Source organism: Natator depressus, chromosome 2, assembly GCF_965152275.1.
Source record: "Natator depressus isolate rNatDep1 chromosome 2, rNatDep2.hap1, whole genome shotgun sequence".
Taxonomy (NCBI): domain Eukaryota; kingdom Metazoa; phylum Chordata; order Testudines; family Cheloniidae; genus Natator; species Natator depressus.
In genome coordinates, this window is record NC_134235.1 from 182,761,406 (window position 1) to 182,775,271 (window position 13,866).

Sequence of the window (13,866 nt, forward strand, 5' to 3'; positions counted from 1 at the left end):
TCTGGGGCCTTCCAGACCTTACATTGTCTTGCTACTGTATTTGAGGAGGGAAAACAAACTTCTTCCACACCATATGGCTTGCATTTGTTTCACATTTAACTTTATAGTATTGGATCTTTGTTAATTTTCTTACCCTGCACCAACTGGTGTCACCCCTTTGTTACAAATTTTTAATTTTTCTTTGGCGATAAAAGAAGGCAAATGTTCTTGGTTCATATTAAGCCAGGTCTAAACTAAATAGCCAAGCCTGTCAACAGATTTAGATCTTCAAAAATTGTTTGCAAGAGGCAGAATTACTTCCTGAGGCACTTACTCAATTTCTTTGAATTAACATAAAATTTGGGCATGAAAACAGACCAAAGAGATTTAAATAAACTAATAATTAAAAATAAAAAGCCTGACAGATCTTTTCAGTTTAATTACCATTTTGTTGGTGGAGTGTTCTGGGGTTTTTGTTTTGATTTTGTTTTTGTCTGTAGTTTTGTTTATGCTCCAGGGAAAAATTGTTCCAAAACTCAAAGCCTGGCTACTATATGTCATATTTATTCCATAGGTATGTTCTGTGTTGGGAAAATAAGTGTGCCAAATAAAATTTGTGATCTTGAGTTCCATATATTTACAGACCTAAATTGAAGGGAGAAAAATACATAAAGATACATAAAAATATTGATATTTTAAGTTTAACAGTTCATGTAAAAATAGGGCTTAAAACTTTAGAACAGTAATGCTCTGCCTGTAGTTTGTATTTCTGGCCTTCTAATGGTTAATCTGAACAGTCAGTTGTGCGTCTGAAAGAAATCTGTATGTCAGATATCATTTGATTCAGGATGCTAAGAAGAGTATGCAAATCCACAATACTGTTTAGTTCTACAGTCATTATGAGAAATATGAATAATAAACCCATCAGATGTTCAAACTTCCCATTAAAAGACATTTCATGTCCTGTTGACAATGGAGTCTATATTTAGAAGCAATGTAAGCTTCACAGTTTGAGTAGATAGTATTTCTTGCATATTTTTCTTTTCTGAATTTTAGAACGTCAGGCTTCTAACAGGCTGTATAGCCTAACCTTGGACCCTGTTGTCACATATATTTTAAAAAGAGGTCTCCAGAGAATTCTGTGGTGACTTCCGATTAAAATGGGATAATCAGGAAGATCCCTGATTCAGGGTATGATGAAATCTATGTAGCGTACCACATATTCATTTGTGTCTGTCGTTATCTTGTGCTGGTCCCATCATAAAGGGTATGTCTACACAACAGAAGCTGTGCACAGACTAGCCTACTCAAGCTAGCTTGAATCCAGTTAGTGTGGGTAGCAATATCAATAAAGACATCCTGGTGCGTGCTTCAGCATGGGGAGACAAGCCTGGCAAGGAGCCTGGGTACGTACTCGGCTCGCTAGCCCATGCAGCTAGCCCACAGATACTCCAAATGGCTAGTCTCTGCTAAAATCTTTATTTGACTGTGCAAAAGTCAGCCTGTCAAACTGAAATAATAAAGTAATAATTAGGGGATTTGTTCTTGTTTTAATTTCACAGGTCCACCTCCTGTTTTACAAAGCACTGATGGGAACTGGGTGGCTTTGCAGAGCATTACGTTGCCTCGCCCTCGAATGCTTGCCAAACCAAAGAGCCAAGTATTCAAAGCTTTGGAGAACGAATCTAGTGTTGTGTCTGCTTATGACGAGATGGGCTCAGATAGCGAGGACGACTACGACTGGAATGTGGCCTTGAACAAGCTGCGTCGAAGGCCCAAGCAGTTGTCCGAGGATTCTTATTATACCGATTCCCAGTACAATACTGAATGGGCTTATGGCAGTGATCCATACCAGCCAGTGACCTCTCCTTCATCTGGGCTATACACCAATACAGAGACGGTGTACTCTGATTCTGAAACATCTTCAGTAAATTCCTCAAGGGAGGCTAGAGAATCTAGCAAGCTTCCCTGGCTACAAAGGAGAACTCAGAGTGACAAACCCAGAGTGGAAAAAGCACATTTACATGGAGAACTGGATGTAAATTTCAATCCACAGGCTGACAGTTTAGAGTATTCAGATAGCAGTGAGACTGAGGAAGTCTATTATGATTTAGAAAAGAGGTCTAGAAGGTGGAGAAAGAGCAAAATTGTCTCCGAAGAATTACGTGAAGGAAAAAATCACACAAAAACCCACAAGAAGAATTTGAGCATAAATCAGGTAACTACATTTGCTTATATAGGAAGGATTGAGTAAGCAAAAGTGGGTGGGGGGGGGGAGTGGCACACTGTCAAAAATGTCATTACCTGTTTCTGAGTCCCTGGTAGCTCAGAAGATGATCTTGAATGTCCGAAGAAGTAAAGCACAAGGTGGGGTCTTGTATGTATCTGCTACAGACGACCAAATCACACTAGAGAACAGGATGACCAGCTCCGTAAGTACCTATCTATAATCTGTAGGGAAAAAATCGATGTGGTCATGGGGGACTTCAGTTTGAGGGACATATGCTGGAGGTCTCATGCTGACAGTACTAAAACATCCTTGGAATTTCAAAATATCATAGATGACAACTTCCTGATTCAACTTGACCCAAGTGTTGCAACCATCACAGGGTAATTCCATATTAGGACCTCATCTTGACAAATAAAGAACTGATCACAGAACTAAAAATTAATGGTAGTTTAGGTACAAGTGATCATGACTTAATCCATGTATAATATGCAAACAGACTAAAGTCCAAACCAGCAATATCTATGCTTGGTGCTTTAAAAGGGCCAATTTCACAAAGCTGAAAATAGTTGAGTCAAATTAGCTGGGAGGAAGAATTTATCAGAAAAATATGAATTATAATTGGTAATTGTTTAAGAACATTTTAGTAGATGCCCAAAAATTCACAATTGAGGAAGAATACCATATTGGTTTAAAAACTGATCTCACTTAGAGGGGAAGCGAAGGCAGCTATAAAAAAATAAAATACAATTTAACAAATGGAAGAAAGGGGAAGTTGATAGCGATGAATATAAATAAGAAGCTAGCAATTGTAGAAAATTGACAAGACAAGCAAAGGGACACAAGGAGAAATTTGTGGCCAGCGGAGATAAGGACTAATACGAAGGAGTTTTTTAAGTATATTGGAATAAAAAGAATCCTGACAATGGTATTGGTTCGTTACTAGATGGAAATGGTACAATTATCAGTGATAATGCAGAAGAGGCAGAAGTGTTCAATAAATGTTACTGTTCTGTATTTGGGGGAAAACAGATGATGCAGTCTCATCATATGACAACGATAACACTTTTTCCATTCCACTAATATCTCAGGAGGACGTTAAACAGTATCTACTAAAGTTAGATGTCGTTAAATCAGCAGGTCTGGATAACTTGCATCCAATAGTTTTAAAAGAGCTGGCTGAGGAGCTCAGTGGACAGTTACTGTTGATTTTCAATAAGTCTTAGAACAGCAGGGACGTTTCAGCAGACTTGAAGAAAGCTAATGTGGGGTCAATATTTAAAAAGGGTAAATGGGACAACCCAGGTAATTATAGGCCTGTGTACCTGATATCAGTCCTGGGCAAAATAATGGAGTGGCTGATACGGGACTCAGTTAATAAAGAATTAATGCCAGTCAACATTAGTTTATGGAAAATAGGTCCTGTCAAACTAACCTGATATATTTTTATGACATAAGTTTGGTTGATAAAGATAATAGTGTTGATGTAATATACTTAAACTTCTGTAAAGCATTTGGCTTAGTACTACATAACTTTTCAATTAAAAATTAAAACAATATATAGTTAACATGGCAAACACTAAATGGATTAAAAGCTGGCTACCTGATAGGTCTCAAAATGTAATTGTAATGGGGAATCATCACTGAGTGGGTGTGTTTCTAACGGGGTCATGCAAGCAGCACTTTAAGCCGCAGCGGTGTGCGACTCCTGTCCGGGATCATGCTAGCTGCTTGCACACACTAGCGTGACTAGGGACAGCTGCCAGTGAGCCTGGTGTCCACCCCAGTAGGCAGGGTTTGAGGGCGGCACAGCCAGGCTGGAGAAGCTGCCAGGGCAGGGCTCTGGCTCCTGTGAGCGGCGGCCCGACATGCTGCTGCTTTTGCTGCTGCGGTTCTTGGACCTGTCGCTGGCCATGGCCCTGCTGGCTTCAGCCCCATTATTCATGAGGGACCAGGTGGTTCCCCTGCATCCTGTCAGAGGTATTTATGAGAAATTAACATACAGATTCCCTGGTTAGGTCATCTTCTAAAGTAGCAGGATGGTGTGACTGAACCAAGGAAGCGAACCATTTCTTCTCCCCATCCCTCTCTCCATAAGGAAGCTAGCAATCGGCTCCGCTCTTCTGACTCTCCTGAGCAATCATTCTGTTTCTGCAGGTATTATTTTGTTTGAGTGTTTACACCTCTAGCCCTTATCTCTGGTAGAAGGCCTACTGCTCCACTAGTCACAACACAAGTGCCAATACACTTGCACCGCTGCAGCATGTCTGGTGAAGCATAAAAAACCACCCCCACGAGCAGCATAAGCTATGTCGGCGGGAGAAGCTCTCCCGCCGACATAGCGCTATGCATGTGAACGCTTATGTCGATGTAACTTATGTGGTTCAAGGAGGTGGAATAATCACACCCTTGAGTGATATAAGTTTTGCCGACATAGGCTGAGGTGTAGACATAGCCTACGCTCAGAGTTCAGTGTCCCAAGAGGTTTACAATATTAGTTAACTACTGAAGTGTGCCTAGCAGACGTGTTCTGTATCTACTCTGTTCCTTTGCACGATTGACAGACATAGGCATTCTATACCGGGACATTATAGCTAAGGGTAAGATTTTGTCACGGTTATTTTTAGTAAAAGTCACGGACAGGTCACAGGCTTCTGTGAATTTTTGTTAATTGTCCGTGACTTTTACTAAAAATAATTGTGACAAAATGAGGAGTGGGGGTCCAGCACCCACCGCTGCTGCCGCTCACAGTGGTTGGGAGCTGCGGGGTCCCCCCACTGCCCAGGGCAGCTGGGAGCTGCATGGAGGCTTGGAGCTATAGGGCTGGAGGCTGGGAGCTGTGGGGGACCACCCACAGCATCTGGGAGCTAAGAGCCACAGCATCCCCCGCTGCCCACCACGTCTCGGAGCTGCAGAGGTCCCCTCCACGTCTCGGAGCTCTGGGGCTGGCAGCTGGGAGCTGTGGGGGACCCTGCCTGTGGCAGCTCAGAGCTCTTGGATCCCCACCGGCTGACAGCTCCAACCGGGTGAAGCAGCAAATGTCATGAAGGTCTCTGGAAGTGATGGATTCTGTGACCTCCGTGACATAGTCATAGCCTTAAGTATAGCCATGCCCTATTAATTTAACCTGAATTATATCACGCTGAATTTATCAAGGGTCATGGTGGATTCTCCATCATTTGAAATTTTAAAATCAAGATTGGATGTTTTTCTAAAAGATCTGCTGTAGGAATAATTTGGGGGAAGTTCTCTGGCCCCTGATAGACTAGATTATCACAGTGGCCCCTTCTGGCCTTTGACTCTATGAATGTTATCTTCTTCCGCTATTGTTTTACGTGTGAGTGTGTGTGTGTGTTTTAAGGCCCTGTACGTAAGCATCAATGGAATCTTTAAAGTCACTGAGCACTGCTGACCGTTCTTGGAGACATTTTGCCTGCAAACACAGACAGGCAGAATACCTCCGCGGACCCTGGGCTGCACTCTTTAATAGGGTGCAATGTGTGCTTCAGATTTCTAGCCAATGCAGAAAATCACTGTCCCTTCCTTGTCCCTGTACCAGTGCTGCTCACAAAGCACAAAATGTGGGATTCTAGTTGGTCCTCTACACAGGAGTGCATGGCTAGGAAGGGCTTGCAGTGCCTCCCCACCCCCAACACACCAATGCTGGCAGATGCAGGATCTGGCCCCAAATCACACTGGTGTAGTAAAATTGGTTTGCAACACAAATGGGGGAGACAAACAAAATGTAGAGGAAGTGAGTGAAGAAATGCAAAATAATTTGCATATGTTCAGCTTATTTCTGGTAAATGTGGTTCACGCTTTCAGAAAAGAGTTACTCAAATCCCTGGCACTAGAGAGCGTCCGATCAAGTGTATCATGGCGAGTGTAATTATAATGAAACATTTATATGGAGGACGTTGCTGGGATTGAAAAAGTCTAGTGGAGGGCAATGAAAATTATTCAGGGGATTTGGGATATGAGTTACAGTATGAAGAAAAATGAGCCAGATTTAGTCTATATTGCTTAAAAAATGAGATTAGAGGAATTTCAGAAATCTGTACAATCCTAAAAGTGATGCACTGATACCAATGAAATGAATGAGTCTGAAGCTGAGGAGCAGTCTAACATAAACACTTCAGATGAAGTGTCGTACAAATGATGATTAGGATGTACAACAAACTGCAGAGAGCATAATTTGAAGGAGATAGGGGTCTACAGCTTCTAGCTTTGTTTTGAGGGTTTAAAATCTGTAATAGGTTTTCATGTGCTGGTATTATAAAGAGAAGTCTTATTGAAGCAATAGACAGTGCTCTCCTTCTAAAAGTAGCTGTGTCTGGAAATCAGAAACTCAGCAGCTGATCGTATGTAGATTACAATGAAGAAATGCTACTTTTTCCTGTCCTTTCATGGTATAATAATAGATATTGATTTATTGACCATTATTATCTGCATCATGGAATAGGATTTGATTCTCAGTTCAAAAAGTCAGTTTTCTTTTCTCATTGTAAAATATCATAAGGTCAGCATCCACCTTGCTATCCCATCAGTTACACTGAAAAGAAAAATGGACCTTCTCTGTTCTTAGGAGCCACACAATTTTGAGTTTATGAAGCAGTAATGTTGTGAGCAGAGGAATGATGGAACAACTGCAGTCATTTCATAGTTAAGGTTGCAACTGAGTTAGGTTCCCATTACAAGATTGATTCTTCTCTCCACATTGGTTCTCTAAAATCCATTTTAAAATCCTGTATCAGCTTTCAAATTAGTAAGCTACTTCTTTGACCAAGGCAGAATTTGTGTTATAAAATCAGAACTGAATTAATTGAGGAGCTTCTCTGGAAACCAGACCCTAAAAGTAGGGGTGTTCACCACAGTTCAAAAAGTCTTCTCACTTTTAATTTTTTTGCCACTTCATGGGAGGAAAAAACAAAATCAGTACCTGCTTTGCTAGTCTCTCCCAGCTTGCACAAAGCTTATGTGCACAAATCATGAAACTAGTGCACTTGCATGCAAAAAAACAAAAGTTTGTGCATGACAAATCATCATACTTGATATTAGAAATTAGTATGAAACAAATGATGAAATCTATGTTCTGTTGACCACGTTTCCAGTAGCCTAACTGCAGAGGAAGTAATATGGTAGGCTCGTATCTCTACAGAGCAGACTTAAGATAATTTGGCTGTCTTGGTTGGGAAGTACAACCTTATCTCTGTGTTCTAATTATATTTTTTAACTAATAGTCTTGAAAAATTGTATGCACTCAAACCACTTATATGAATCTTCAACCTTAACTTCCCTTTATATTTTTAGGGGAATTATAATGGGGTTTAATGCCATTGGGATCCTTGTATGATTGCTTTAGATTAATTGGACTTAATTTCATATAAAGTCACCTATGACTCTTATAAAATGGCATTATCCATTAATTAAAATCTTGTCATACAGTTCTATGCTATCTTGACAAAGCTATAAAGAAGGCAGGATACAGTGTGTGCTCTTGAATTTCAAGCCCCACTAGATGGTGCTTGTGATTCATTTAGTGGAAATATGGAACTTCTAAGGGCAAACAAACATTGAAAAGTAACCTGTAAACTTAACATTTTATGCAATGTCTCTGTAAAGATAATAGGACCTTGTTTTCCATGTGATCTTCAGTGCAATGACTGATTATAGCAACACCCATTTTTTGTGGTATTTTTCTTAATTGGTTACCGTATAATGTTGTGGGTTTACCTCTGCTATTTTAAATTGGTTTGTCCTGGGAGGATTTAATTTGAATGTTTTTAGTTTTGTTTTAGCACCACTGAGCTGTTCCCTTTTTTCTTTTTTGTGCATATTTTGTTTGGATTACTGACTTGATGATGATTTTACATGCAGTTATTTGCAGAATGTCTAGTAGGAAAGGTACACTTCAGTTTCTTAAACGATGTATAGTTTAGAACTGTGGGCCAAGTCCTACTCTCAGTTACACAAGTGCAACAAAGCAAAATGTGGCCCTGAGTACTTGGCTCTGCAATAGGTATATCTGTTGCTGATACACGCCAGTGTGAATTTATACATTGACTTTAAAGATGGGACATTAGATGGTATAAAAGGAGGGTAGATTATGTGAACTGTAAACTACCACCGCATAACTCTGAAGAAAACTTTTCACACAAGAGAAAAAAGTTCATTTTTGGTTTGTTAAGGTTGACAAGGCCCTCAAAGTAACCTGCCCTAAAAAATACAGTTGGTTTAAAAACAAAAATAAGAAAAATGCATCATGTCGTCACAAAACTTTCACTGTAACTGTGTTAAAAGCTCAGTGTTTCAGCCAAGAAGCCTACAAACAACACAATGACCACAGTGTACAGCATTGGACTATAATTCTCCTTGCATTGATGCAAATGTAAACACTCAGGATACTCACAAGAAAGCAGCAGGCTGGGCGGGGGAAGGATGGCACAGCATAGGGCTGCCAACCCTCTAGGATTGGCCTGGAGTCTCCATGAATTAAAGATTAATCTTTAAATAAAGATTATGTGATGTGATTAAATCTCCAGGAATACGTCCAACCAAAACTGGCTACCCTACACAGCAAGCATACCTGCATCCATGGTCTCAACAAACTCAATCCCCATTGTTGTGTCTTCATTGGAGGGAAAAAAAGGTGTCCTTAAGTGAAGTCAGCTAACAGGAGGGACACTCTAGTGAAAACAAGTTTTTTGCTTTTACACAATGTATCAGGTCAAGGTAAAGACTAGGCTTCCCTGTGGTCTTTAACGCTGCCTGCTTACTTGTGTGAAAACTACAAACTACCTCGACTTTAACCTGAAGTTAGCCAGCTCAACTTACACACACCCTTTTTTCTCCCTAATGAAGACGATGCCCCTGTGGGCTAGTTGGTTGCATAGCTCTGCTAGGCCCTGATGCAGTGCACATGGGAGTCAGTAGAAAGACTCCCACTGATTTCAGTGGACTTTGGATCAGTCCTTAGAGACCAAGTGTTTTAAGTGTTGCAGTTCTTGATTTGGAAGGCTGGTGTAGTATTTTCAGTATCAAGAGGACATGTGGTCCAGTCAACCTCAATATGGATTCTTTAAAGTAATGTGTGAATCATAGCACTTCTTTGTGCCGGGATAGTATAAACAAGGCTACGATTTAGTCACGGATATTTTTAGTAAAATTCATGGACAGGTCATGACCAATAAACAAAAATTCACACCTGTGACCTGTCCATGACTTGTACTATAAATACCCCTGACTAAATCTGAAGTGCTCTGGGGGGGGCTCTAGAGTGCTGCAGGTGCTGTGGGGGGCGTGCTCCAGCAGACGGTGCTGCTACTCAGGGAGTGATGCCCCAGTATGCCACCACTGCTGCTCAGGGGGGCGGCTCAGGGCTGCAGTGCTGCTGCTCTGTGGGCGGAGTCCGGAACCGAGGCGCCGCCGCTGCGGCTCCGGGGGTGGGGGCGGCGCCGGCCTCGGGCCCCGCCGCTGCTCCAAGGCAGTGCCCAGGACCAGCTGCCTGGGGCCTCCCAAGCAGCAGCCAATGCAGCTGTTCCCGGGGCCACCCCAACTGCTCAGGCAGCCCTCTGGTCAGCCACACCATCAGCTGCAGAAGTCCTGGCGGTCCCAGAAACTCACAGAATCCATGACTTCTTGTGACCTCCATGAAAGCCTCGCAGCCTTAAGTATAAACACTGTTTAAGATCCTGCCCTCAGACCTGCTTTGCCATGTACCTCTGTCCTAACAGGCAATACCCTCTGAAATGTCAGTGTTGGCCTTTCTTGATTAGATTGTGGCAAATCACGTGATGGCTTTGTAATACAAAATTGTCCAGTCTTTATTACTGTACATGGAGACCACTGATGTCTCACTTCAGCTGTTAACCAGTGTTTGAAAACAGATCTGCATATCTGAAATATTAGTGCAATGATTCACCACACTACCTAGCCCGAAATTAATTATATCAGTCACTACTCCGAACTTCAAATTCAGGGATTCAGCAACAAACTCTGATAGTCGAGACAATCTGAGTCCATGCCTTCCATTGCAAATCTACTGACAGACATGCAAAATATTTCTGCACAATTTCTGTATCTTTCACCATTCCTGTTGACATTTTCCTAAAAGGCACCATTAGAGCAAGTGCTGGGTAAGTCTTTGAAGCAGGGAGAGAAGAAGGAATTTGAATTAAAGGGTTGGAAGGAGATCAGTCTTTTAAACAAACTGAAAGTTCTTTTGTAACATTGTAGAAATAGAGTGGAAACATTTCCATTTGAGACTCTGTTCTTCAGGTGCAATCCCATCTTGTTCAAAACAATTTGGAAGCTCAAGTGATGACTGGTCAAGTTATGAGAAAAATGTCAAAATTACCATAGTTTTAAGATTTCCAAGCAGTAGATACATCAAGGGAATACTACATTTGGGAATGCAAACAAATTAGCCACACAAAACAAATCCACTCTTCTGTTTCTTATGAATGGAAACTAAGAATCCAGATTGTTAATCTCCCTGGCATCCTCCAGTCCTGTCACAGTAGGAGAGCACAGAGTCAATAAAATTGCCTCGCTTGTTTTGTGTAGTGTCATAATCTATATTATTTCCTTTCTTAGGGTTGCCATCAATCATCCACTTATGCCAACTGCTGTGCAATTGCTGTTTGTGGATGAGAATCTGCGTTCTTTGTATCCTGTCTCCCCAGACATTTAAATCATGACTGTGTTCTATTTCAAAGAATTCCTGACACTTAGACTATGTCTACGCTTTGAGCTAGGGGTGTGATTCCCAGCTCAAGAAGACATACTTGGGCTAGCTCTGATAGAACTAGTGCACTAAAAATAGAATGTAGCCATGGCATCACAAACCATGGGAGGGGCTAGCAACTGGAGTATGTTGGACGGGTACATACTTGGGGTAGCTAGCCCATTCACCACTCACGTATCCCATATACGTCAGTGGCTAGATTTTATTTTTAGTGCACTAGCTGGATGAGAGCTAGCACAAATATGTCTTCTCACGCTGGGAATCACACCCCCAGCTCAAAGTGTAGATGGATCCTTAGTACTGGGGAATTGTGATCTAATATTTTTTTCTCATCCCTACTGGAAGAGATGAAAAGTTCCATTTTTTAATTATAGCTTTCATTGCTTAGAAGTGTCTCCATTTTGTAAAACGTGGGCCAGACATCCTAGCAAAAGTACTTATGACTACATAAGGAGATGTTTCCTTTTTCCATTTTGTCTCCAGACTCAAGGCCTTATCCTAACAGGTGCTAAGCACCAAGACTGCCATTGTAGCTAACTGGAACTATGAGTGCTCTGCACCTTTCAGGATCAAACTCTAAGAAAAGATTGTGCATCTAAAGGTTGAACTTGTTTCCAATCATTCTTAAATAAGCAGTGTAGACCCATGGGTAAGTGCACCAGGCCAGGAGTCAGAGGACCTGGCTAGGAGACAGGACTTGAAGTCAGCCACTGAACATGTGACCTTGTGCAAGCCACTTCCCGTCTCTGTCTTAGTTTCCTCATCTGTAAAATGACTCTGATGTATGGTTTCGTTTGTGCAGTGTTTTGGTGAAAAGTGCTATATATGAGAGTATTTTATTATTTGCACAGAGGGAGCAAATTATTTATGGACCTGTTGCTTTTTTTCATGTAATATGGAAAAGAGAAGAAAAGAGAAATAATATCATCTTCCGAAAGTAAATATGCTGGTCATATTCTACAGAGAAGTAAAAATCTACCTGCCTAGGGATTTATACAGTGGTATTTATCTAGATTTCCTGCAGAGTAAAGTGTATTTATATGTATTGTGAACTTAAATGTAGCCTTTGTCGAAACTCTGTCAATTTTCTTTTCTTTGCACTTTATTGGGATTTTTTTGCTATTTTGATTTTCATCGTAGGTTTCTGAGGATGTATCGGAAGCTGATATAAGCAGTGAGGATCAACACCATAACGTCAAGACAGACCTTGTTGAGGAAAAGCTTAAATCTGAGTTATTTGAACTAGCTGCTAAAATGAGTGACAAGGAAACCTCTTCTGGTGAAGAGCAGGAGTCAGCGCTTAGAACAGAATCGGAGACCCAGAAGGAAAGTTTGTCCTCAGAAGAAAATGGCAAAAACATTCAGGAGGAGTTGAAGAAGGTAGGTGAAAGGAGAAGGGGGATAATAGCTCAGAAACTAGAATCTGTAACGGGGAGGGTAGAAAGCTACTCTATTTATAGTGGAACCAGGGATAGAGTATATAACCTTCACTGGGAATGGCAAAGAGTTTAAACACAGTCACTTGATAAAAGTGAAGCCCAGTCCTGCATTCCTTGTGCAGTCAAAGCTCCCATTTCCATCAATGAGAGTTTTGCTTATAGAAAGCCTGCAAGATCAGGCCAAATGCATTTAATTTATGTTCAGTCCAATTCTCAGTTTGTGTAAATCAGTGTAGTTCCATTGACTCTAATGAAATTACACTGATGTGCCCCAGCAGAGGATCTAACCCTTTGTTTTTACCGGAACACATATCGGCATCCATTTTTTCACCTCTGCTCATTAAGTGGTCAATGAAAATCTTTTCAGCCTTTACCTGCTCTCCTTTATGCAGTATTGTTTAATTGGCGCTGATGCCATAGGGTCTCTCGTTGCCTCTCTATCTGGGTAGGTTGTGTGTCTCTTTAATGCTTTCCAGACCTGTTATCATGTCTATTGATTCTGTTTTCTATCTGATAATAAGATCCCATATACATCAAAATGTTATACAGAATCTGAAATGCAGTGTCCCTCCTGACAGAAAGTGTTTGATCCATTGTTTGTATGAAGTGTGCCGAAATCCAGAACCTAGAAGGGTATTTACCACCTGCTTTTTTGTCTGTCTTTATTTGAATGTCTTTTCATGTGGTATTATACCCATGCACCTGAATACACCGGTGCTCTCTTTACCTTGTAATGTACTTCCCTCTATTTTGATGAAATCCAGCTTTTCAAACTTGTAAACTGGGCTCCTGTAGCCCGAGTTCCTCATGAAATGTGCATGTGGTTTAGCTGATGACCAAGATGATTATATATGAGTGACACTTCCCGAGGTAGTGAGGCACCTCACTACTACCTGCACTTAGTGTGAGGAAGCCTTGTCTGTTCTTGCTGGGGGTCAGCTCTCCAACCCCAACAGCCACGGCCAACAAAAGCACTCCCCTGCTCGCTCTCTCTCTCTACTCCAGATTAGTGATAGGCACACTCCAGTCCTTGAGCCCTCTGAGCCATTCCTCTGATGTAACCAGCCCCTGATCCGCTAGACACAGAATTCACAGATCTGCTGCTCCCGAAGAAGAAGTATACATCATCTTACCAGTTTCCCTTCAGTCCCATTTAACACACAGGACTTATGTACTTGAAAACAAGTAAAAGTTTATTTAACAAAGTACAGAGATTTGAGAAGTAGAAATAGGAAGTCAAAATATTTGAAACAAATGGTTACATGTAAAATAAAATCATAACATGTCTTCTACAGCCTAGACTTACTTAATAAGATATTGACTTGTCCAATGGAATTTAATTCACCCAACCTCTTTGCAGCGATTTCCAGCCAGGATGGCTGTGACCCTCCTTTCATAATACAGAATGTACTGACACTTTGTCTCCTCAGTGAAAGAGAGATCCCCAGTGTATGCCACCAAAAAATCCACAGTGT

At 41.2% G+C, this 13,866-nt stretch overlaps 1 protein-coding gene across 7 annotated transcripts in view; it reads left to right on the forward strand.

Annotated features, from left to right (window-relative positions):
- MYRIP (myosin VIIA and Rab interacting protein) overlaps positions 1–13,866 on the forward strand; it is a 364,430-nt gene that overhangs the window by 317,856 nt on the left and 32,708 nt on the right. For all 7 annotated transcript variants that reach the window (XM_074945499.1, XM_074945498.1, XM_074945502.1 and 4 more), the window contains 2 exons: positions 1,542–2,197; positions 12,093–12,332. In XM_074945499.1, coding sequence (XP_074801600.1) covers positions 1,542–2,197; positions 12,093–12,332 — 896 coding nt within the window. The remainder of the gene's footprint in view (positions 1–1,541; positions 2,198–12,092; positions 12,333–13,866) is intronic.